A 24,681-nucleotide genomic window follows, 5' to 3' on the forward strand; every position below is an offset into this window, starting at 1 on the left:
CCGGTGAAGAGGGAAGAGGTGTCGACGTCCTCGGCGCCGGTAGATGCCAAGACGGCGCCGCTTGAAAGAACGGCATGAATAGAGCTTGAGGATAGACCTGCGGCACTCCCAAGTTAAAAGCCATAGGACCAATTGGACCCGCAGGTGCACCAGTGGTATACATGGCCCTCGAAAACACCCCATACATTGCATTTAGATAATGCGAGGGGTCCTGACCCGGTCCAGGGAATGCAGGGTACTGGTCAGGCATCACCGGACTCGGGCCTGCCGGCGCAGACAAGGCAATTAGCGGCGTCACAGGCTCACCCGGGACTGGAAGATCCTCAACCGGGGACGGAGACGGAGATTAATCCGGAGCCGGAGATGGAGCCGGCGTCTGGGATATCACCGGAACCGGAGATGAAGCCGGAGCCAGCGAAGCCACTGGATAAGAAGTAACTGGAGGTGAGGTCGGGACTGGAGAAGGAAACACGGATTCACTCCGACGCCGAGCCGGCGACTTTGAGTTCGGAGCCGAACTCTTATCGGAGTGATGACGAGAAGAATGCCTCCTCTTCTTCTTATGCTTCTTGCCTATCGAAGCATGCCCCAAAGTCGATTTAGACGCCGACCTCGACCTCCTCCTACCTCTCTTCTCTTTCTTCATCCTGGCGATGAAAAGCTTCGCCTCCCTTTCTTTTAGAGCTTTGGAGCTCATCTTGCGGCAGGAGGAACAACCATCCACATCGTGGTTGGATGAGAGACACCAAACACAGTCTTCATGTGGGTCTGTAATCGACATGTGCTTGCCACATTCCCGACAGGGCTTAAAACCCGACTTCCTTGTTGACATCTTCTCGAAGAGAAACAGAAGAAAACCAGAAGAATACACAAAGTATCAGAAAAGCTACTATCAACGATTCCCGAAATCCGTTGGCGTCGACGGCGCGGAAAAAAGGGAACTGACGTCATCACGCCGACGAGGTCTTCTTATGGAGCCGGTGACGTCAGTGGAGTCGCGTGCGGAGCCGTGTCTCTGTGACGTCGTCTTCGACCTCATCGGCATGGACTGCTACAAAAGTTTCCGAATGTTGCTGGCGCAGGGGATATTCACAAGGTGAGGAATCCACTGGCAGATGTATCCATCAGAAAGAATGTGACGTTCCAAATTCCTAATTCAGTAATTATAATTTATGTAGTGATTTCTACATTACTGTTGAACCAACAGTCAGAATTAATCAGGTTATTCAGGAACAAGAATCCTCCAACAAGGTAGCATTCTTCATCACAGCATTCTGTTCCATGCTAGGTGGATGGTGCAATGCTTAGCAAGCCCCTCACTGGGGCTTATTGATCGGGATCTTTTATCTGCTCGTGATAAGTGTCAGATTGCCAGTGATGGGTGTTGGGTCTAGTGAAAGAAAATGGTCTATAAATCCCCAAAAGGATTCTACTTATGTTCAGAAAAAGGGTGAGTTATGGCAAGAATACAAACTCTGTTCGAGCTGGAAGTGGAGATGGGGACTTGCCTTTTGTTATGGTTTCCGCACACCCCCAGTACCAAAATTACGAGCAAGTTTTACGATTTGGGCTTGATAATGGCGAAGAGAGAGCTCACTATGCATTGGTAGGCTAGGGCTGGTCCGAGCTTTCGGAAATGGAAGGCGAGTTTCTTGTCCTGGGCGGGGAGCGAAGGGACGCTTCGTCTACAGCTGGCCAGGCGAGCATCTAATGACAAGGCGCTGGATGCGGTGCGGGCGTGGGGGGCTCTGGTAGAAGGTCTTCGTTCTTTGGAGGAGTTGACTGAGGGGGATAGGGATCCTGTAGACATGGACCGGAGTGTGGAGCCTGGGGTGGGGCCCTCCAGGGCTACTGGAGAGACCGCGCAGGACGGGGCCACTTAGGTACACTCATGGAGGACTCAGCCTCTGCACTCTATATTGAGAACTGTCGAGTGGGCATGGTGGGAGCATGGGGCATAGATGGGCATCAAGGCGGGGCCTCTTGTTTCTTGATAACAATGAAAGTGCTCTGCTGCTTGTTTTGAGTTAGGATTTCTTGGACCGCGGGGCTCTACATGTAGAGGTTGAGGAGGCGTTGCTGCGGGCACACTGACAGGGGGGGGGGGGTGGGGGTAGAGAGGGTGGTGGGCGGGGGAACTAGGGAGGAAGCATGGATGAACCGATTTCTCCTGACATGTACATCGATGGTTGGGTCTCCTATACGATGCTATTGTATGTAGTATTTGTTTTGTGGTGCACTGCTTTGAAAACTCAATAAAAATCTTTAAAAAATAAAAATAAAAAAATAAAAGAATACAAACTCTGAGGCCCAGTTGAACTTAGGTTGTTTTGCGGTCCATCTCCTTTGGCCTACATGTTTCATGACCTACTGCCTTACGGTCCAGTGGCATTTCTTTAGGACCTTCTAATCGTATCCTACTATTTTAAGACAAGGCCTAAATCTATAGTGATTTGATTATTCATATTATATTCAATATTATATGTGTCACAAAAAGTGAGCCCACCCCTGATTTGATGACTCACGAGTTCAAAGCGATGGACCTGTTGGGGAACAGATAACAGCACACATATACATAATAATATACTGTTATATCCTGCTAATGCATTGCCTGTCTACCACCAGTGGAATGTGTTGATGCTGTCAGAATGTTGGGAATCTGCTGTGAGTAATGACAGTTGACTGGGCTGAGCTGCCTGCTGGCTGCTCCTGGTGGGGTCTTTATCTGGTCTACTTCTAATCTTCCTGTGATCCTGTACCATCCTCAAATAAAACCTCTTCAAATCATCTCAACTGAGTGGACTTGATCACTACAGAATTTTGGCGACGATTTTAACTGAAAGAACCTACTTCTGTCACCTCTACAAGAACTTCAAGCAATTTGTACTTTACAAACCTCCTGCAACTCAAATCAAATATCCTCAACTGGCATCCTGACCCCACCAGTGACCTCCCATCGGTCGCCCATAGCAGTCTGCCAGTTATTTCTATGCCTCTGCGCAAGTGCTGTGCCCTCAGTGAGAGTAAGCCTGCCAACATTTTCAACGTCTTCGCTTTGTGCTGCACCTTCATGTGAGGGTAAGCCTAACATCTGGGAAATGCTGTATTTTATGTCAGGGTAAGCCTGATGCTCTTCATGTGCAGCCTCTGCTTCTACTTGCTGTTCCCACAACATCACAAGTGCTGGTTTATCCTATCCCTACAGCGTTTCAACTGGCAAGGTAATTGGTCTTGATGTGTTCCTGTCTTCAGTGTCACACCACGGGACAATTTCAAATCCCCACAGAGAGTGTGTCGCAACTACTTGTTACCTGCTACTTGCTACCTGCCAGGCAACCTCATTTCAGCTTTCTATCCAGTGCTTTTACGTCCGTAATTAATCTCATCTCCTCTGGTGAAGCTCGAGCGTTTCAACTCTATCAAGAGCTCTCCGTGTTGAGTAGAGCTACTATTTCCCTGTGATGAACTTCAAGTCGGGTGAGAGAAAATTTTCTGCCCCTGTGTTACTGCCTGACATGCCGAGGAGTGTCATTATTTTCGTGTGTAGTGTTTACTTGCACATCTCGTTTCATCTTTAAATGAACAAAGATACCTTCAATAGACAGTAAACTTTGAGACCTCGGCGAGCTTTGCGCAAAAGGCATGTTTAATTGTACATCGTGATATACGGCAGCAAAAGTTTTCCTCCAGGCAACAAATTACAGTATTTAAGTGTGACATTATTTAATATTTTAAAATTTGCCGTTACACTCAGCGAGTTTTGAATGTGTGCCAGGAGCCGCAACATTTGAATGTTTGCCGCGAGACCATTGCAAGCACCACTTTACCTGCATCAGTGCCATGGATCCTGCTGGTCAAGATCGATCCCAAGCCTTTTGTGACGCTTCTCTTCGAAGACTGCATGGGCAGCGCTAGTCATGCATGTACCTGCCGTGAGTCACTCGGTACTCCACGATCCTACGTGCCGCCATCTTAGGTTCTCTACGTTTCAAGCTGCAGACTGCAAATTTTTCTCCGATTCTTTGCTCTGACACCCATATTCCTTTATGAGCGTTAATATACTTCAACATGTAGGTACGGGAATTTCGAGGGGTTTATTTGCCTTCTTCATCTCACCGGCCTATTTACAGGTGCTGCCAAGGGGTGAATTGACTACGATTTATTTCAACCTTTGTTCCTTCAGGGTTTCATGGAATTCAAACGCTTTTGCCAAATAATTATTTGAAACGTTCTGCACACCATTGTGAGGATTTTCGGATCGACGATGTGTTTACATCATTTCTGTGTTTTAGTTTATTCTTTTGTCACTTATTTGACCTATGCTGCCATTTAGTGACTATGCCTCACTTTACCGGTTTAAGTGACTATTACTCACATCACATGTTTAAAGCTCCATGGCAGGTGTATTAAGGGGTTATTTTCGTTTACAATTTACAAGGTTTTCCATTTCTAGTGCTTGGCATGTCATTGCTCAATGACATATTAATTTCTAGTGAGCTATATTTAACAAGTGAATTAATATGGTCACAGTGCACACTTTTGAAAATACTACAGTGTAGTATCGTGCACAATCTATGTACCTTCTCCAAAGGTGTATTACTAGGGTTTTGTCCTCCTACTGGTGGCACAAGGCTGACCTCTCCATGAGGTGTTTTTTTTTATTTTTCTTTATTTTTTAATGTTTCGCCTCTGTTTCAGTGCACATCTATCTAGTTCACACGTTGTGTGGTTTCAGTCCACGCATCTGCAATGTACAATCTCTTGTTCTCTCCAGAGGTCAAGAGGGCAACGACAAACTTCATTATAGAGCATTTGTGTGAGTTGTCCTGCAGCAATGCACAAGTTACCTTGGGTTTCTGTTCGGCGTTTTGTGAGCAGTATGAAACTTCCTTGTTCCTTGGAGTCCTTCGACTGCCTGTTCAACACCATTGCGTTGTCCGGCACACCTGTAACATTTTTTTTTTGTTATTATAGGTTAGGCTCATGTGGAATTCTTTTACACGGAAAGTGTAATCTAACAAACTTGTAGTTTCATGCATCTTTTGGACTTAGAACTACTCACACGGATACGCTGCGTGTCTCCTCTCATTCAAATGACTACGGTGATTACTTTATTTATTTTATCTTATTGTTTTTAACAGCCTGTAGCCTATTGTACATTATCTTGTGCTTGCAATGTTTTAATGGTTGTTAGTTTTTTTTTGTGCATTGTATATTACTTGACCTTTGGGGTGACTGTCCAAAGGGGATATTTTTACCCTACATAGGGTGTCTATAGAGTGTACAATTCTAGTCTGCTTTCCTTCGGGGACATATGCAAGGGTGGCAGTCCCTTTTGCATTTATATTTGTGTACTTGGGTTTCAGTCTCATCTCTACGGTGCACAACATTTTTACCTCCACACGGGGTGTCACATGGGTCACTTTCCCATCTGTACAGTGCACATGAAATTACCTCCAAGGTGTTATTTTTGCACACTATATCATGGCTTCCTACGCATTTTTGTTATTGTGCAGTAGTTTCCCTTATGTTCAAATGGGTACAAGTCCCATGTGGTTGTAGTGGGTGTAGGTCCCACCTACCTTGTTCTTATGGGTACAAGTCCCATGTGGTTGTGGTGGGTGTTAGTTCCACTTGGTTCTTATGGGTACAAGTCCCATGTGTTTGTGGTTCGTATAGGTACACGTTCCACGTGGTTGTAGTGGGTGTTAGTCCCACCTACCTTGTTCTTATGGGTACAAGTCCCATGTGTTTGTGGTGGGTGTTAGTTCCACTTGGTTCTTATGGGTACAAGTCCCATGTGTTTGTGGTTCGTATAGGTACACGTTCCACGTGGTTGTAGTGGGTGTTAGTCCCACCTACCTTGTTTTTATGGGTTCAAGTCCCATGTGTTTGTGGTGGGTGTGAGTTCCACCTACCTCGTTCTTATGGGTACAAGTCCCATGTGTTTTTAGTGGGTGTGAGTTCCACCTACCTCGTTCTTATGGGTACAAGTCCCATGTGTTTTTAGTGGGTGTTAGTCCCATCTACGTCGTTCTTATGGGTTTAAGTCCCATGTGTTGGTAGTGGGTGGGTCACCCATCTATGTTGTTCTAATGGATATTTTATGCTAGGTTTCTTGTGATGTACTCTTCACAGAATCTAAAAAGGTCTGTTATTGCTGGTCCATAGAATCTTAAAAGAATTGTTATTGGTTTTTTACAGCGTCCCAAATAGTCTATTCATGCTGTTCCAACAGCCTGTCTCAGCGCTGTCTACGTAGTACAGATGTTCCTCCTATACAACGAATGTCTACAGAGCCTCTTGTCAACGCTAGGTTTGGGGATACCCTCTTACCAACGTTCATTTATTTGGTCCATTTTGTCCTTTAATACTACAGGGATAGAGACTCCACACTCTTCTTGCACAAATGTCATTTTGTCTGCTGTGGATGACGGAGAGTTCTGGATTTAGCACAGAGTCTCAGGACAAGCTACTGTTGTAAGAATTTCCCATCATTTTGGTTGGGTGTCTGTTGTTGGGTGGCAGCTTTTGTTTAGGGCATTTCTTCTGCAGTACTACGATGAATAATGTCAGGTGAAATCTATCATTGTTTTTAACTTTGATTTTTGTTTTTTTTTGTTTCTTTTGACCTGATGTTTGCAGTGTCAACTGCCGCTTTCAAATTTGAGGGTTTTGGGACACATCTTTAATGACATTTCTGCACCTGGTGTGTTTTTGCCATTTTTTTGTGGGATTATCACAGGGTCTACATGTTACTATTCTTTGACTGTTTGCTTTACACGTTTGATATCTGGGTGTGCAGTTTGGGGTGTGCTCCGTTCACACTACTCGGGTGAGGGATCGCTTACCACCCTGGGAAAACCTGTGTTTTTAGCGTATGTTGAAGTTTTAGGAGGAGAAGATTGTTGTGTGTTTATACAATGTTCAAGTGTGCACTATTCTGTTTCCCTCTCACAGAGGACCCATGCAAAGGTTATAGTCTTATTGCACAAGTGCGGGTTCGGATCCAAACACTGTCAGTTCTACCCTTTTACAGGGAATTCATGCAAGGGTTACAGTCCTTTTTGCATTACTATGGGTTCTTACCCAAATATTCCTATCGTTGTTGGGAATTTGTCATGAGTACCTACTCATATGTGCTGTTTTATCGCAGGTACATTAGTACAGTGCACGGTGTAGTTTTTCAACACCAAGTTTGTTCCTACACTTATATGTATGGTGAGTATTTCCAGTTTTGTGCTCTACTCATCTCTATCCTTAGAGATTAGTCGTGGGTTCTCACCCATGTATTTGAGTTACATATTTAGCTTACGTTTTTATCATATTTGGGTGCTTTCCATGTTTTCATTGCTAAGTATGTTCTGTTGATATTTTATGTTTTATGCTATTTTTGCACTATTATCTTTGCATTACAATTTTGTGTTTGTGTTATTTTAGTGGTGTTTTGATGGGGAATCGCCCTTATTTTCCTCATTCTCCTTGTTTCTTTCTCCTTTTCAGTTTTCCTTCTGTGGTCTTCTTCTCGTGTCTCTTGTGGTTTCTGGTTTTTCCTTTGTTTTTCTGTCGTGTTTTCTTCCTCTGCGTTCGTCGCTGCCTGTAGTCCGGTGTTCTGTTTGTTTTCCATTTTCAGTCCCATTTCATTCCTGGTCTGGCCAGTGGGTGCGTTTGAAGGAAGTCTTTTGTGCTTTTTGTTGTTCTTGTCTCTTAAGTTGACTCTTCTTCGCTGTTGTGTAAGAAGGGAGGATGGTTTCTATGTTTGATTTCTTTTCTTCTCTGTTCTTCGATTTCTCTCTTGTTTGCTCTTCTTTTAATGGTTGTGTTCATACTGCTTTTCTGTTGATGGATGTTTTGCTTTCACTTTCTCAAGTTCTCCTCTTACGTTTCTAGCTTTATGTTTTCCAGTATAAGAAAGGGGGATATGTTATATCTTGCTAATGCTAATGCATTGCCTGTCTACCACCAGTGGAATGTTATTGTGTTGATGCTGTCAGAATGTTGGGAATCTGCTGTGAGTAATGACAGTTGACTGGGCTGAGCTGCCTGCTGGCTGCTCCTGGTGGGGTCTTTATCTGGTCTACTTCTAATCTTCCTGTGATCCTGTACCATCCTCAAATAAAACCTCTTCAAATCATCTCAACTGAGTGGACTTGATCACTACATATACGTGTTGACATGTGTATGCGAGAGGAACATTGTCTCTTTAACATAAGCTTGAACGTAGTATTTTCAACACCATGCATCGAGAGAGTGTGAATATAACCATGTAAATAACTTGTGGCCATTTCAGAACATGCTAAAAATAAATCTGTTATTTGGCCAACCTGGCTTTCTTACTCCTATATTTAGAGAGATCAGCCCCTTTGGGAAACGGATGAGCCCCGCACACATGTTATAGTTATACCTAGAGAAATTTATAGAAGTTGTTACTAACGGGATTTGGAATTCTGTGGGAGTGTATCTCCTCCTATCTTGTCACATACTTTTAGAGCCTGGTATGCCTTCAGGTGTCCTTCCCATGCACTCTGGCCCGAATGAAGAATGGGATGCGTTGGGCTATTTAACTTCCTCTGTACCAAGAAAATTGCAGCCAGGTGTCAGTTTTTACTTACAAATAGACATGCGATTCATGCTTCCTGGTCACATGACTCATCATGGTAAGAGGGACTCCTATCTTATATAGTATTTAATCAAGATTGATTCAATGGAAAATGATCAGAAGATCATATATATGATACCAACTTTGTCTTCCAGTTCTCGGAGCGGATAATTTGACAGATAAGGCAATCTATGGATGGTCGTATTAAATGCTGCTAGCACCATGAAACAAAAATGTTGGGTTTGGGCCAAAGACAACCTTGTGAGTTACAGAACCATATAAACTAACACAAAAATGCATGTATTTGATTACCTGTGAATGCGGATTGAGGTACGATCGATCGGTTGACATGACCAGTCAAAGAAAGACTCAATGAAATGCTCAACTATGCTATTCACGGTCCATTTCTTGGAAGTTCAACAAATACAAAATAACATGAAGTGGACTATATTAGAGACAGTGCCAGCTAGTCCTCACCTTAAGGCACAGCTCTTACAAAGGGAACAGCGTTGGGTGTTAAAACTGGACACGTCACAGGCAGGACTCAATGATGAGATAACCTGGAGTCAACTGAAAAAATAAATACAAAGCTACCTATATAGTAGATGCAAAACCTCAAAAGACTAAGATGATTCGACTTCTGTATCCCAGTACAGGCAAAAACTGTGATTGATCCTGGATGATGGGGTTTAATATCTACTGGAGCAGCTGTCTGTTACATCTCCGCCAAACAAGGTACTATAAAACAAATGAGACCTCTTAATGATCAGTATTTTTGATTCTGATAGAAACACACTGAGTAGAGATAAAACTACTTCTATATATCAAGACAATTGCTCCAACCTATACACTGGCCTCATGTCTGAGAGTACAGGCTACAATTAACTCGTTACAGAGGAAGGTAAACAGACCCACACTCCTCATCCCATTCATCATGAGGGGAGGAGAAAAGACATTGCCAAAAAATTCCAAATCTCACCAGTTCCAACTTATATAACTTTCCCTAGGTACCAGTGTTGTAGGTGGTAGCTGGGCTCATCAGTAGCCCAAATGGGTTGAAATCTCGGAATATTGGAATAGGACTGACATGGCTGGACAAAGAACAGATTCAGTTTTAGCATGTTCTGCATTAACCGTGAGGGAGTTATTTGGTTATGCTTCCGCTCTCACAATTTATGGTGCTGAAATTACTATGTCCACAACCTTTTGTGAAGTGAGAAGGTTCTTCTTGAATACAAAATTTGGCATGTATAATATGTATATGGTCCATCGCTGGGGAACTCCTCAGTCACCAAATAAAGGAGGGACTCACTTTTTATGAGATATATAATATTGAGTGTAAAAAGGAAAATCACATCACTAAACGCATTGTCCTAAAATAGAAGGATATGATTAGAAAGTCCTGAGGAAACGCCGTATGTGGCAATAGGGCACGAAAATTTTAGGCCAAAGGAAAGGGACCACAGAACAACTTAAGTTCAACTGGGCCTCAGAATTTTTAATCTTGCCATTGCTCTATCTTTTTCTGAAAACAAAAGTCAAATCCTTGTGAGAATCTACAGATAATTTACATTTTCTTTCACTAGACACAACAGCACTTACCACGGCCTGTAAAAAACCCTGATCAAATAGACCCCAGTAACGGGTCTGCTAGGCATTGCACTACCTGCCTAACTTGGCACAGAATCCTATGATGAAGCATGCCACCCTGGATGGCCGAGGATTCTTGTTGCTGAATAAACTGATTTCTTACGTCTTGATTGGGTCAACAATGATGTAGAAAGTACTACATAATTTTGACTACTGAATTAGATTATTCCTCTTGTTTTTTTCCAGAACGTCACATTCTTTTCATTTACATTAAAAACTCTTCCTGCGAGTTAAAACACAGCTATTTCAACATGCATCTCTAAAGCATAGCACATTCCAATTAGTGATGCGCAAGTGTAGGGAAGGATGGATGGAAAGTACTAAGAATACTGTAATCACCATCAAGGTGACATTCCCTTACTGTTCATGCTGCTCAGACTCCTTACCAAACGTGTACAGACTATAAAACCAAAAAGGCAATGGAAAAGTTTAAGATTGCATTGTTTAGACTTGTAATTTCAAAACAATTGAGGATTTTCACCAAGAACAACATTTTGGAAATTGAACTGTTTTACGTTAGATTTACCGCAATGTAGTTTCTTGATGCTATTGACTGTTGTATGCGAGTTTAACCCCTTACAATGCAATTGATGTGAATGGCTCATCAAGTGCATGGTGACGCATAACTCTGCCACCCCCACCACAGCGGGAGAGGTGACGCTGGAAAGGGAACAATGTCCTTATTTCAGCTGCACTTTTCCCAAGTACTCCCTACCTAAGGATTATGTTACTTACCCAGTAAGCATCTGTTCTTGGCATGTAGAGCTGTAGATTCTCATGCTCTGCATACTCCTGCCATGTAATGTTTTGTCCGGATGTTTGCAAGTTGTCTTCCTTTGAAGAAGTCTTTCCAGTCATGAGGTAAGGCAACTCCTCCTTTCGGTGATAGTGCGCATGGGCTTTGACTCCATTGTTAGACTTTTTCCGCAAGAGTGTGAGAATGGAGTAAGTGAGTGTAGTACATAGATGTCCATGCGTATGTAATGTAAATAGTGAGAACTGCAACAACTATAGGTGCCCGGGGGGGGGGGGGGGGGGTAAGTGGGCGCATGGGAATCTACAGCTCTACATGGCAAGAACAGATGCTTACTGGGTAAGTAACATAATCCATTTGAGGCATGTGTGCTGTAGATACACATGCTTTGCATAGACTGTATAGCAGTATGCTCTGAAAGTGGTGGCTAACCAGTAGATGTTGCAGTTGTCTGAAAAAGTCTTAAGCACCGTTTGCCCTACATTGGCTTGTTGGCGTCGACAAATTAGTGTCTAGTAAATGTGTGTTGTGTAGACCATGTTGCTACCTTACAGATGTCAGCTAGAGGGATGTTGCCTAAAAAGGCCATAGTAGCCCCTATCTTCCGAGTGGAATGCGCTCTGGTGGGTATAAAGTTCTTTTAGCTTTTGCATAGCAGGTTTAGATGCATTTAACAATCCATCTGGAAATGCAAGATTTAGAGATAGGTTTGCCTTTGTGAGGTGGAGCAAATGCAACAAACAGTTTCTTTGTTTTATGAAAATCTTTTGTCATTTTATGTAGTACAATACTTTCTTCTGACATCAAGTGTGTGAAGATCTCGTTCTGCTACTGAATCAGGCTGAGGAAAGAACACAGGTAACTCAACTGATTGGTAACTACTTTGGGAAGGAATCTGGGATTGGTATAAATGAAGTGGCCGTTGACGAACATCACCCAGTGTGAGGAGCTGCGATCGGAGGAGTGCCGGAACGATCGCAGCGCTCCAGGGGCCCTTTTTTTTTTTTTAAACTTACTGTGCGGCGCTGCCGCGAGCACATTCAACTGACCCCCCTGCCTTGCGGAGACACTAACATTGCCCTGTTGCCGCAGTTGGAGGCCTGTGTGACCTTGAATGAGGGACTGACTACCCGTGGGTCCACAGCAGTGGGGCGGGGGCACACTATCATTTGCAGCACGGACATTGTGACCGGGGGAGACTCGGAACGTTTGTAACGCTCCAGGGGCCTATATTGAACACACTAAACGGCGCCACCACGTGCGCATTCAACTGCCCCCCTGCCTTGCGGTGACACTAATTGCCCTGCTGCCATCATCAAAGGCCTATGTAACCGCGCTTGGGCGGCTGATTGCCCGTGGACCCCCTGCAGTAAGGAGGGGGCACAATATAATTGGCAGCGTGGTTCACGCATCTGACATTTCCCCCACGGGGCCGCCAACTGGGTCAGATGAGTAACCGGGAGTAATGTTACAGCCATCCCGTTGAAGTGCTGTAGCTGAGCGTTGCGGGTTGTCGCTCTGGGGCATACGGGACTGCAAAGATATTTGTGACACACCGCTGGCCCTTCTGAATTGAGGTATAGAGGATCCCATTTTAGCTGTGAAGTGCAACTGCCAGGTTGGGGCACCCGTTATGCGCACTGTTACTGACAACATATAGAGCGTGCCCCAACAAAGCGTGCTGGGACAGTGAGTGTTACTTGAGCTGGAGTCGGAGGTCTTCAAGATATCGCACTGGCGTTCTGTCAATTACCCGCATTGCTTGACTATGACTGAGATGCCTGAAGGTTGCCCCCATCGCATTTAGACCTTGCTGTGAACCTTGCATAGGCGGTGGACTGTGAGCGCTCTGGTATGTGTGTCTTGGGGTGAAGGGCCTGGCGTGGCGCCTGCAGTTCATGCTGCAGGTGACACGCCTATTCACGCAACTGAGAGCAAATTCATGAGTTTGGGCTGGATTGCTGTTGGTCACGTGAGGTGACAGATTTCTTTGCACTAGGCCGTTGCACCATCCTGCGCTGGTCATCTAGCTGGAGACTTCTGGAGTGGGGGGCTTGCGGCCTGCTCCACCGAAGAGACAAAGTATACATGTGCTGCGGGGGCGCATTGCCTATCTACATTTACATGACGGCATGGGCAAGACAGACAACCAAAGCTAACCTTTGAGGCCACGAAGCGAGGACCTCTGGCCTCGCAGGCAGATCGGGATGCAGACAGGAGAGATGAGGATCAAGGGGGAGCGGTCCCACAGGATGCTGACATGCAGAGTATCCTCCAGGAGGTCAGGCAGGGATTCGCCACCATTGTGGACAGGATGTCGTCACGGATGGACGCCATTACGCATAAGCTGGAGGGGCATGATGAGCGTATTAAGGAAGCGGAGAGGCGTGTCTCGGACGCAGAGGAAACAACATCGAGTCATATAACGCAGCTGGCACACATGGATAAGCTCTTGAAGCTTATTGCAGCAAAGAATGAAGATTTGGAAGCGCGCAGTAGGCGCAATAATATTCGCATAATATGTATTCCGTAATCGACTAACACAGGGAAAATGGAGGAATACGTTGAGAAGCTACTGTTGTCTGCAATTGGAACTGAATCCTTCTCCAACCAGTTTAATGTAGCACAGGCCCATAGCTCTCTTGGACCGCGCCCGCCAGTGCACCACTTCCTATAATAGAGAGACTTTTGAACTATAGGAACCGGGATGTGGCCTTGCGGGCTGCGTGAAGTATACAGACTTTGTCATATTACGGGACCACGTTCTCCATCTACCCGGATTTTACGCCTATCGTCCACGAGGAGAGGCGCAAATTTATGGACGTCAAAAATAAGCTGCAGAAAGCACAAATTGATTATGCGTTACTATACCCTGCTAGGCTTCGGGTTACCCATCAAGGCAAACAACATTTTTTCACGAAGCCACAGCAAGTGGAGGAATTTCTCAAACATGTGCGGCGCCAGAATCGTTCAGACGGCTGCATGTCGGCATCACAGCGGTCACCATCGGCGGAGGCAGAAGACAATTCGCAATGAATAAATCCTTGTTGTGACTAGCCCCTATCATCACAATCCGTGATAAGCTGAACAATAGATATCAGGTCTACCCTCAGGAACACGTACACTGATCACATGATGGACCATTTTGGGAAATTGACATGATGCATCGGGCACCCTCCAAAGTCCGTCCATACCAACAGAGGAGGGCACCAGGGAAGCGAGGTACCTTAGCTGCCGCCTGGAAATGACCCCCAATGGGTATCCCCCTGATAATGCACACTTGCTGCAGGGATCGTTGTGTTGGTATTGTTTAGCGTGGGAGTAGGAGAGGGTGGGAGGGAGTACTATTCTGGCAAGTTGGGGCTGCTTCAGTGTGTGGGGGTGGGGAGGCGAGGGACAGTTTGGTTTTTTTGTATGGCATCTGTGCATCAAGACTCTAGTTTGGTAGATATTGTTAAAATGACAAAGGAAATAGAGTTTGAGCACCCTAAGGGTATTAAGGAACAGGCTTCTGCTTGTGTACAGGGCTTGAATTCCCCTTTTTTTGAGCACAGCACAGGCTGATAGCAAATAGTACGGACTATGGCTGATACAGATGCTGGGAAATTAAACCTAATCACATGGAATGTTAGGGGCATGGGGGATCCGAGGAAGAGAAGACAAATATTGACTTATTTGGACAGGCATCGAGTGCACATAGCCATGTTGCAGGAAACGCATTTCGCTCCTCAGAAACCAAATAATTGTGCATGCAAATGGACGGAACAAAAAATCCTTTCTTCTTACTCGACGTATGCGAGTGGAACGGCAATCCTTATTTGAAAACAGACACCATTCCAGTTAGCGGGAGCCGCAAGTGACCCACATGGTCGATGCTGCCTGGCATGGGGACGGCTGGGGGCTTCCTCTGTCACTCTTGCTTGTTGTTATGGGCCGAATGTAGATGCACCAGAATTTTACACTTCGCTATGGGCTAAGATATTTGATATAGGCTCCAGTCATTATTGGGGGAGGGGGGGGGAGGGTGATTTTAATGTTACATATAATCCTATTATGGATAGATCACACCCCGCCCCTCACCACTACTCAAAAGCGCGCACGATCCTTCATGACACTATCACAGCTTATCAATTAATTGACGCTTGGAGACATTTACCCACACATGCGGGAGGGTACGCATTACACAGCGCAGACATCGACATGGGCACGCTTACACTATTGGTTGGTGTCCCGTGGGTTGGGTCCGGCGATATTACTCGGACCATGCCCCGGTGAAGCTCACGCTGTCATCCTCAGAATTTGAGATGCCACCCAGGTCGTGGCGACTCCATGCCCCCATCTTGCTAGACACGGTCTTTCAGGCGGAACTGCGAGAGGAAATATTAGATTTCTTTGCGCACAATAAAGGCTTGGTGGATAGTGTGGAAACCATCTGGGAGGCATTTAAAGCCACACTCCATGGAATCTGCATATCGAAAGGGTTGGGTGTCTTAAAAGACATAACTAACACATTGCGCAGGTTAGAGGCAGAGCTTAAGACCCTGAAGGGGCAATTAGCAGCGGACCCGGACAGCATTGACCACCTCAAGTTTCGGGAGACTCTCTCGGAATATATGGACGCAGCGCAAAGGGAAACACGGTTCCAAGATAGATTATGGGTGGCCCGTCGCAACCGAGAGGGAGAGCGACCTGGTAAGACACTGTGGCACGCAATTCGGAGACCTCGTCACTCTAACAATGTGTTGGATCTCGAGAATCCAAACGGGGAGATCTCTCGCGACACCACTAATATCCTCAATGCATTTACACAGCATTATAATCACCTCTATACTACCAAGAGGAGAGATGACCTGGACCTGGCAGAGTATCTCAATGATGTAGTATTGGGCTGGCTGAGTGATAGGCAGCGGGAATTCTTGTGCGCCCCGTTTGAGAGGACGAGGTCAGGGACGCTATTATGAGCATGCAATCCGGGAAAACCACAGGTACGGATGGTATCCCTATAGAATTTTACAAGACATGTATAGATCTAATGGCCCCCATTCTGTGTGAGGTATATGAGGAGTCGCTAGAGGTTGGCTGCCTACCGGCATCTATGAGGGAAGCTATTATCTCACTCTTAAAGCCAGGGAAGTCGCCCCGACAGTGCGACTCCTATAGACCGCTTTCCCTCCTTAATTGCGATGCCAAAATTCTGGCAAAACTCATAGCCGCTCGACTGAGTCTACTGTTGGAAAATCTGATACTACCGGATCAGTCGGGCTTTGTGCCCGGGAGAGCCACATCGCATAATCTGAGAACACTTTTCGCCGTTCTAAATAACATCTCGCCTGAGTTGCCTATGGCCGCGATATTTTTAGATGCCACTAAGGCTTTTGATTCCATTGAGTGGGATAACATTTTTGGGGTAATGCTGCAGATGGGTTTTCCACCCCTCTTCCTCTCCTGGATTCGGCTACTGTACCATATGCCGGTTGCTAAGGTTCTGGTTAATGGCTACACATCTCACACTTTCCAAACTACCAGGGGCACCCGGCAGGGGTGTCCGTTATCCCCCGTACTCTTTGCTCTTGCAGTAGAACCGTTAGTGGCAAAACTGAGACAACATCATAATGACAATGCTTTGGGTTGTAATTTGCAGCAAATACTTATATCATTATATGCCGATATTACGTTATATATACGACACTCGCAACAAAATCTAAATCCAATCCTTCGCGAATTTATAGTATTTGGGAAACTATCAGGGATCCAAATTAACTGGGGAAAATCTTGCGTTTTCCCCTTGACGACTGCAACGGCTCGCTTCCCGCTAGATTATCCCTTGGAGTGGTGCGACGATGAAATGCGGTACTTGGGAATTCGGGTCACCCTCTGTTCCTTGCCTTGCTATGTTTTTCATTTTGTTTCTCTCTCACACTCTCTCTCTTGCGCACTCATGCTCACTCGCTCTCTTTCCCTCTCTTTCACCGTAACCGTCCTGTTATGTTTTGTTACGGAGGATTTGTAAAGCGCACGGCTACTCCGGAGAGTGTCCCGGAGCTAAGAAAGGTACCCCTTGAGAGGAGAGATCCTGAAAACTTCCAGTCCTGCACGACATAGATTATTGATGGAACAGCCAGGTCTTAAGTTGGCGTCTAAAACTAAGGAGTTCAGTTTCAAGTCTGAGGGAAAGAGGCAGTGAATTCCATAATCTACCTACAGCCACCTGAAAGGAGCGTCCTCCCTTCCTAGCTTGTAAAATTCTGCAAGTCCCAGAAACTATCTGACCATCTTTGGATCCTAGCTTCGGTGCGGCTCTTGTGGCTGCGATGATGTCTTTCTTCAGAGTAATTCCTTTGTCGCTGATCTCGTGCCCCAAGTATGTGACAGCACAACGGCTAAATCTGCATTTCCCAAGTTCAGCCGTGAGCCCATTCTCTGACAATTTCTTTAACACAGCTCTCAATGTGCAATCATGCTCCGCTTTATTTTTACCCATGACGAGAATGTCTTCTTGGAAATATAAGACTCCATTGAAATCTTTCAACAGTTTGTGCATTCATTTTTGAAAAACAGAGGCAGCGGACGCTAGATCGAACGGTAGGCGCAGGAACCTGTAGCATCTGAAAGGAGTGATGAAGGAGGTCAGTTTCAAACACAACGGGTGAAGCGATATTTGGTGGTATCCCGCTGTCAGGTCCATCGTGGAGAACCACTTGACTCCTTTAGTTTGTGCCAATAGTTGGTTGATTTTGTGCAGTGGAAATTTGTCTACAAAAATGTTCTTGTTAAGCTCCCTGAGGTCGATACATAGACGCAGCTTACCATTCTGTTTTCGTGCCACAACCAGAGGCGCCAACAATTTGGCACTCTCGATAGGTTTGATGGTGCCATTGTCTTCCAGATGGTTCAGTTCAAGTTGCACGGCCTCCCTGGTGTTGAATGGTATATTGCGAACTTTGTGGCTGACCGGTATTGCCCCATCTTTCAACAAAATCTTATGTGAAAACGTTGAAAGTTTCCCAATGGTTCCACCAAAAACATCAGGGAACTCTTTTTTTTTTAACTGTTCATCTTCAATTGTTGATGGATTGCTAGTAATAAGTACTTGGTCTTCCCCGCTGGGGTTCAGTGTGATGACCAAAGCCCCCTGGTCAACCCACCCAAGAACGGAGGCCCCTTTTCCGCAACATACAACTTCCCTGTTGCTTCTCTTCCTTTGAGCTCAAATCTTAGCTGTCTGAACCCCACCATGTGTATTTTCTCCCCTGTGAATGTGGCTGGATGTACATCAGTAGGGTGTAGTTGTTTTCCTATAACTCTGGCAAAATTATTTTCCCATACATTCTTTCAAATTATAGCCAGAGACTGCCACCATAGATATGTGCACACCCCCAATATTCACTAGACAGGACTTTTTTTCATACAATGTTATCGATGCCTAGAACATGTTCATCTATGCATAATACACAATCATTGACATCATCACCTTCTTCAGAGTCTGTCTCATACAATATGCATTTTACTGTGGCATTGCTTGGTTTCCTCCTGCACACTTTGCCAAAGTGTCCTACAACGCCACAAAAAAAGCATTTTGAATGAAACGCTGCACAGTTTGTCATTTGTCATGTGTGTCTGGCTACCACATCTATAACAACAAGGTTGTTTATTATTTACATTTCTGCTACTTTTTCAGTGGCTTCTTTTAACCTTTTTTCTCTGTAACTGGGAGCACCTCTGCTACTAGCACCCTTCTTGTCTAAAACTTTGCACACAGTGGGGCTATTATCGTTATCCTTTTTTGCTGCAATTGCACATCTGACATTTCTGCTTTCTTTACAATTGCTATAATTTCATTAAGGGCTGCGTCACCACAAACCCATAACTTCTCTTGTACATTGGTATTGACCGTGTGCATTATTATTTGATCGCGAATGAAGTCATCATGAAGATAGCCAAATTTACAATGTACCGCCAGTTTTTTCAGTGCAGCCACATAGTCTTCAACTGTTTCAGTGTTGCTTTATTTTCTATGAAAGAAGTTGTACCTGTCTACGGCAGCACAAACCACAGTTTGGTAATGACTGTGCAAATCCTCTATAGCGTGTTGGAAGACATCTTCTTCACCTGTATCTCTTGGTTTTTTCACCATTTCATCGTTTACTCCCAACACTTCAGGGACTAAATTATGCAACAGAATTTTCTTTTGCTAGTGAATTCTTCACTTCCCTCCTCCTCAAGAGCAGATAAGTAATTCAGAAAGTAACATTTCCAGTCAGCGAATTTCATTGCCGGCTCCCCTGGCTTTGCTAAAAAAGGAACAGGATTTGTCAAGGAGAATGTTTGTGCACACATGTTGAACACTGTGAAGAATACTATAGTATTAAATTATAGTCCAACCAGTACTTGCACACACTGTTGGCAGTTACTAAATTAACTATGGATAGTGCCTCCGCTATTTGCATCAAAATTAACAATACTCGCAGCATTGAATAAGTGTGCGTATCACTGTTGCACTGGCGAGAGACACGCTGCAGTCCACTGCTTTTGTTTTGCACCACAGAGGGTGCTTCCAAAATGGGGCCTGAAGGTACACAATGCTCTTTGTGGTGTGCACATCACTGAGTGTGTGCTTCAGAGGATACGCCGTGCATTTGATGGTGAAGACAGTCTGGATCCTCCCTGGTTTCTGTAAGTAGACTTTCTTCTGATGCAAAAGCCAATTATGGTGTGCGCATCACAGAGAGGAGATGCGCCAAATTCAGGATGTATTAGCCCTACTCTTAGGCTGAGGATATTTTCACCCATGCGCGCCTCTAAAATGGCCACCGTTGCTCCTTCCGACTTAAAATGGCTGCTAACTTGATGCGCACTTGATTCCCACAAGTGTGTAGAGACTGGACCGCTAGTGCTATAGCGCGCTTTTCAACTGTAAGATGCGCCGGCACCCGTAGTGAAGCGTATTAAGAATGGGAGCTTTATTATTATTATTATTTTTTTTATTCCCCCAACAGTCTTGTTACGCGCTGGCTGCTACTCTCCTTCTCCAGACTGACCCAATTTGTTTCTCGCGCTCGCGATGCACTGCGCCCGGTTGTCTCACCGTGTACATAGATGTCCCGATTTAGCACTGCAATTCATTCAGAAACGGCGTGTCCTCGTACCATAGTTGCTATTGCTGATCGGCAGTTCCTTCACGACGCGCCTCTTCTCGTGCCCGTAAACTAGCATGGCTAGAGTTAATCTACTCATGTGACGCACGTTGCAGGGTTCTTTCAGCTTGTCACCAATTTGTAGTGCCGATTCCACCCTGAACAAAGTACACGGAGACAGTAGCTGGAAGATGTCACGTCTTTATTGGAGAGGGAGAGCATACGTCCTCTCGAGCCAGTGGTCGGTCCTCCAGTGCCTCAGTATCACATTCCCCGACAATGCATTATGGGCTCTGAGCTAAAAGATAGTAGGCTCTTCTGGGAAGTAGTAAATCGTCCCTTGTTTAAAAATGACACCAAAGAAAGTATACTGACGCAGATTACTGGTGAATCTTGGGAAGTTCACTTTGGTAAAATCTTTAATCCCAAAGCATTATTACTTTCGGATTTGTTGGATGATGTAGGGGATTTGGTGGTACCATCTTCAGCTTTGCTTCTTAGCTCTTCACTTACACTGGAAGAGGTTGAAGTAGCTTTGAGGAAGGGCATATCATTAAAAGCCCCGGGCCCTGATGCCGTCCCTTTAGACTTTTTTAAACATAATATTGAAGCTTGGGCACCTTTATTACTGAATGTTTTTAGGGCTGTTGTTCTTGGTCGCATCCCTGTATCGTGGAAGGTGGCAGTGGTGGTGCCGATTTTCAAGAAGGGCGATAGGTGTGATCCCCGATGCTATCGCCCTATATCCTTGATCGATGCATCATGTAAACTATTGGGGAGGGTTATTTTGGCCAGATTAGAAAACATGGGCTGACTCTGTTGGTCTAATTGTGAACTCCCAGTATGGATTCAGAAGTGGGAAGGGGACAGTTGAGCAGTGCCTGAATTTGGCGCTAATTATTGGCAAGTACATGAAGGCAAGGAGTTCTGCAATTTACCTTGCCTTCATGGACCTGTCAAGCGCCTTTGACACTGTTTGTAGAAGCAGGCTGTGGCAGATGATGGACGATATGGGCTTCGAAGAACCCCTGGTGACACTTCTCCGCAGACTACACGCAGCAACGTCCGTGGCTATAAGATTTGGACCTGGGGGGGAAACAACTAAACCTATTCCCTCAACTGAGGGGGTGCGTCAAGGTTGCATTTTGGCGCCTTTCTTGTTCCTAGTATACACAAATGGACTAGAAAAGTACTTGTTGGACCACTGTTGTGATTTTCCTAAGGTAAACGGTAGGAGTATTCCTATACTCTCATATGCAGACGATACTGTTTTAATGACCCTCACTGGAAACAGTTTGCAGTTGTGCCTAGATGCCTTTAACACCTTCATGCTGGATCTTGACCTGAAGGTAAATTTTGGAAAATCTTTTGCAATGGTCTGTGGTCCTAAAGGAACAAAACCTAGAAAATTTGTGGTGAATCACTCTACTATTGAAAGGGTGGAGAATTTTAATTACCTTGGAAATCTTTTCAATAGCAAACTAAGTTGGGCTCCTTTAATGAAGGCTCGAGCCCAGAGTGCTACCCGCTCCATAGAAGGTCTTTTTCGCTTCTGTGGTAAGTTGGGTCAAAAACCTGTTGCGCACCTTAAAACTCTTTATATATCTAAATGTTTATCTGTGGCTACCTACGGGGCAGGAGTATGGGGGACCGAAAACCCCTCAGTGGTACAAGTGATGGAAAATAAATTCCTAAAACGGGTATTACTGATTCCATCGGGTTCATCGAATAGCTTCTGTCATAATGAAATGGGAATGACCAAAGTGACTGACATCATTCGTCTGTCACCCCTATTATTATGGGGCAAAATATGGTTATCTGACGATTTGCAGCTCTCGAGAGAAATTCTCTCAGACTGCTTGAGCCTGGATAATGCAAACAAGATCCCCTGGTTGTCATACGTCAGGGACATGTTGAATAAGATAGGTTTGGGTCATGTTTATGAAAATCCTGCAAACATCCAGGGAAACATAAAAACCCAAATTAAGTCAAATTACTGGAAGTTTTTAGGCTCACGGTGTCTGGGAGGCCCTATTGGCTATGTACCTAAGTTACAGCATCAATTTTATTTAACTTTTACAACTAATGTCCAATGGCGGTTTTATCTCACGAGGTTTAGGCTAAATACCCTCCATTTTCTTTTCGCCTTTCCTAAACAAGGGGGTTGGTGTGAGCAGCTACCCCCTTGTCCCTGTAATGACAGAGTTAGCCAAAGTACTATACATGTTGTCCTGTTTTGCTCCTTATATCAAGATCCTAGGATTAGATTTATTAAACCTGTCCTGAAGGGGCGGCAACCATGCACTTATAAAGAAGGCTATGATTATTTGCTGTCATTATCTTCTGTTGATACTTGCTGTGCCATGTTAAATTTTATAAGAGTTTCACTTCAGATTAGGAAACGCTATGGATAAATTAGCTGTAGAACTGTGCTTTGCCATTGGATTTGTATTTATGCTGTATGATGGATTTTTTTGAATTGTAATTTTTATTTTATGGATGGATCACCTTATTTGTGTATTATGTTTTTTAACTTTGTGCTTTTATGATTCATTGTATGAATCGAATAAAGATTTTTGAACCGAACCGAGCATTATGGGCTCATGACATACTGGAAAAAGGCTAGACTGCAACACCACAATCTCAGGTTCCCTACAGTGTTAATTTCATTTCCGCGTTTTGGTGTCATTTAAAAGATACAAATATTTCCTATTTTTATAAATTGGTGTTGGATTTTTATTTTATGTTGTGTCTTAATTATGTACTGAATTGGTGTTTTTAAATGCTTTACATACCTGTCTTTGAAGTTAAGCCTGCCTGCTCGCAGCCATGTTATCAATGGTTGAGCATACGAACAATTTTCTAAGACCTATTCTGAGCCCTATACTGAGTTAGTGGCCTTATTGCCAGTAGCAGACCTACATTTGCCCCTACCAATAATCCACTTTCCAACATTTGGTGCTCAGCGGTGTGGATGAGGACTTGCGTTTAATGAGTACACCTTTAGTAAAGTGAATTAAGTTTGCAAAAATCCTCTGAATTGCCTTAAAACAAAAATTTTGAGTTTGATTTTTGGAATTTGGACTAAACTGTTTGCAATCCATTGTTTTGATTTTTCCAAATTGTTCTAAGTCTGTTGTACCTAGTTATTGTGACCCAAAACTAGGCAACCATGGAGTTGGACCTGGCTAAACTGTCCCAGTTCGTGGTGGGTGATCTTAGTGTACAGTGTAGGCTTAGGGGGCTTTTAAAAAGTAAATTGTGCCCAAACTTGACTTTTGTGTTTGGGGCACTTAAAAATGGTTAATCTACAATGTTTAGGCATATTAGGTAGCCCCAGGGTCTCCCCTAGGTGTCCCAGAGGTGGGGGTTCAGGTATCTATAAGGTGGACCCTTATAAAATGATTTTTGAATGCCCTGGGTAAAGCGAAATTGCACATTTCACTTCCCACACTGTGATAAAGTGCTGCCTAAAATCGACTTTGGTGGTAGGAACACCTGCAATATTTGTACATATTCAGAACCCCTAAAGTATCCCCTAGGTGTTCCTGGGGTGGGGGTCCTGTAGATATATGTAGCGTACTTATAAAATATGTTTTTATAAGCCTGGTGCGGTCACCAACCTTTACGGAGTAAAACAAGGTGCCACCCCATCACAACTACATTAGTTACTCATTCTTCTGGCTACACCCTCTGAGAGGCAGAGGCAAATTACCTTATTAGTGACAGTTGCATGACCACTTTTAAGAATGGGAAAGCAGGCATGATCAGAGAGGAATCTGGAGCAGACCAGAGTATCCACCCGAAAAATTATAATCAAATGGTAAGTAACTTGTTCTTCTGATGGACACTTCTACATACAGATACCTCACCTCTTCAATTAACACTCAATTAGTACCCCAAATTGGTGGGTCTGTGGAGACTATCATACCATAAGACACAGAACTAGCAAAATGGCAAGCTTTAAAGCAGTCAGGCATCAAGGTATGGAAACCGAGATCCTTGACCTGCGAAGATTTGTCGTAACCATCAGTCACACTGGGAGAGTGCTATAGAGGATTTTTCCAATGCATGCAATCACGCAACTCGGGGGAGGAGAAAGCCTAAGCTTGCCTACTTTCAAGCTCCAAGCCATTAGCCCTGCGGTGCAGTTTCAGATGAGAGCTGTAAGGAGAAGATCTACCGGCGGCGGAGGAAGCGAGGAAAAGAGCCCAGCTTGGCCCGGGGAGTGTGGCTGTGCCTGACAGGGAGTGGGGACAGAAGCAGGAGAGTGGGAGAACTGATCTGAGCTAGAGAGACTGGGGGAGGGTGGGCGGGCAGGGAGGGCTAGTGATTCAGTGGGTGGTAAGGCTTGCTCAGAAGGATAGGTGCCTGGGAATACACCTTGTGGCACAGGGAGTTGCAGGTACGAGGGGATGCAGGAGGCATAGGAGTTATAAGGGGGTGCAATAGGCATCTGCTGCGTTAAGTTGAGAGTTGCATGGCGTGGAAGCGGCCGGTTTAGATCCCGGGGCGGCCTGCTCCTGTCCCCTAGCCTGCCCCAA

The 24,681-nt window shown here is 44.8% G+C and overlaps 1 protein-coding gene across 3 annotated transcripts in view; it reads right to left on the reverse strand.

Annotated features, from left to right (window-relative positions):
- The window catches only part of NADK2 (NAD kinase 2, mitochondrial), a 690,519-nt gene that overhangs the window by 176,959 nt on the left and 488,879 nt on the right, over positions 1-24,681 (reverse strand). Inside the window, exon 8 of one of the 3 annotated variants that reach the window (XM_085631044.1) lies at positions 4,848-4,946. The exons of the other annotated variants lie outside the window; for them this stretch is intronic. Coding sequence (XP_085487170.1) covers positions 4,848-4,946 — 99 coding nt within the window. The remainder of the gene's footprint in view (positions 1-4,847; positions 4,947-24,681) is intronic. 3 annotated transcript variants of the gene reach the window in all.

The sequence above is a fragment of the Triturus cristatus genome, chromosome 2_1 (genome assembly GCF_964204655.1).
Source record: "Triturus cristatus chromosome 2_1, aTriCri1.1, whole genome shotgun sequence".
Lineage (NCBI taxonomy): Eukaryota > Metazoa > Chordata > Amphibia > Caudata > Salamandridae > Triturus > Triturus cristatus.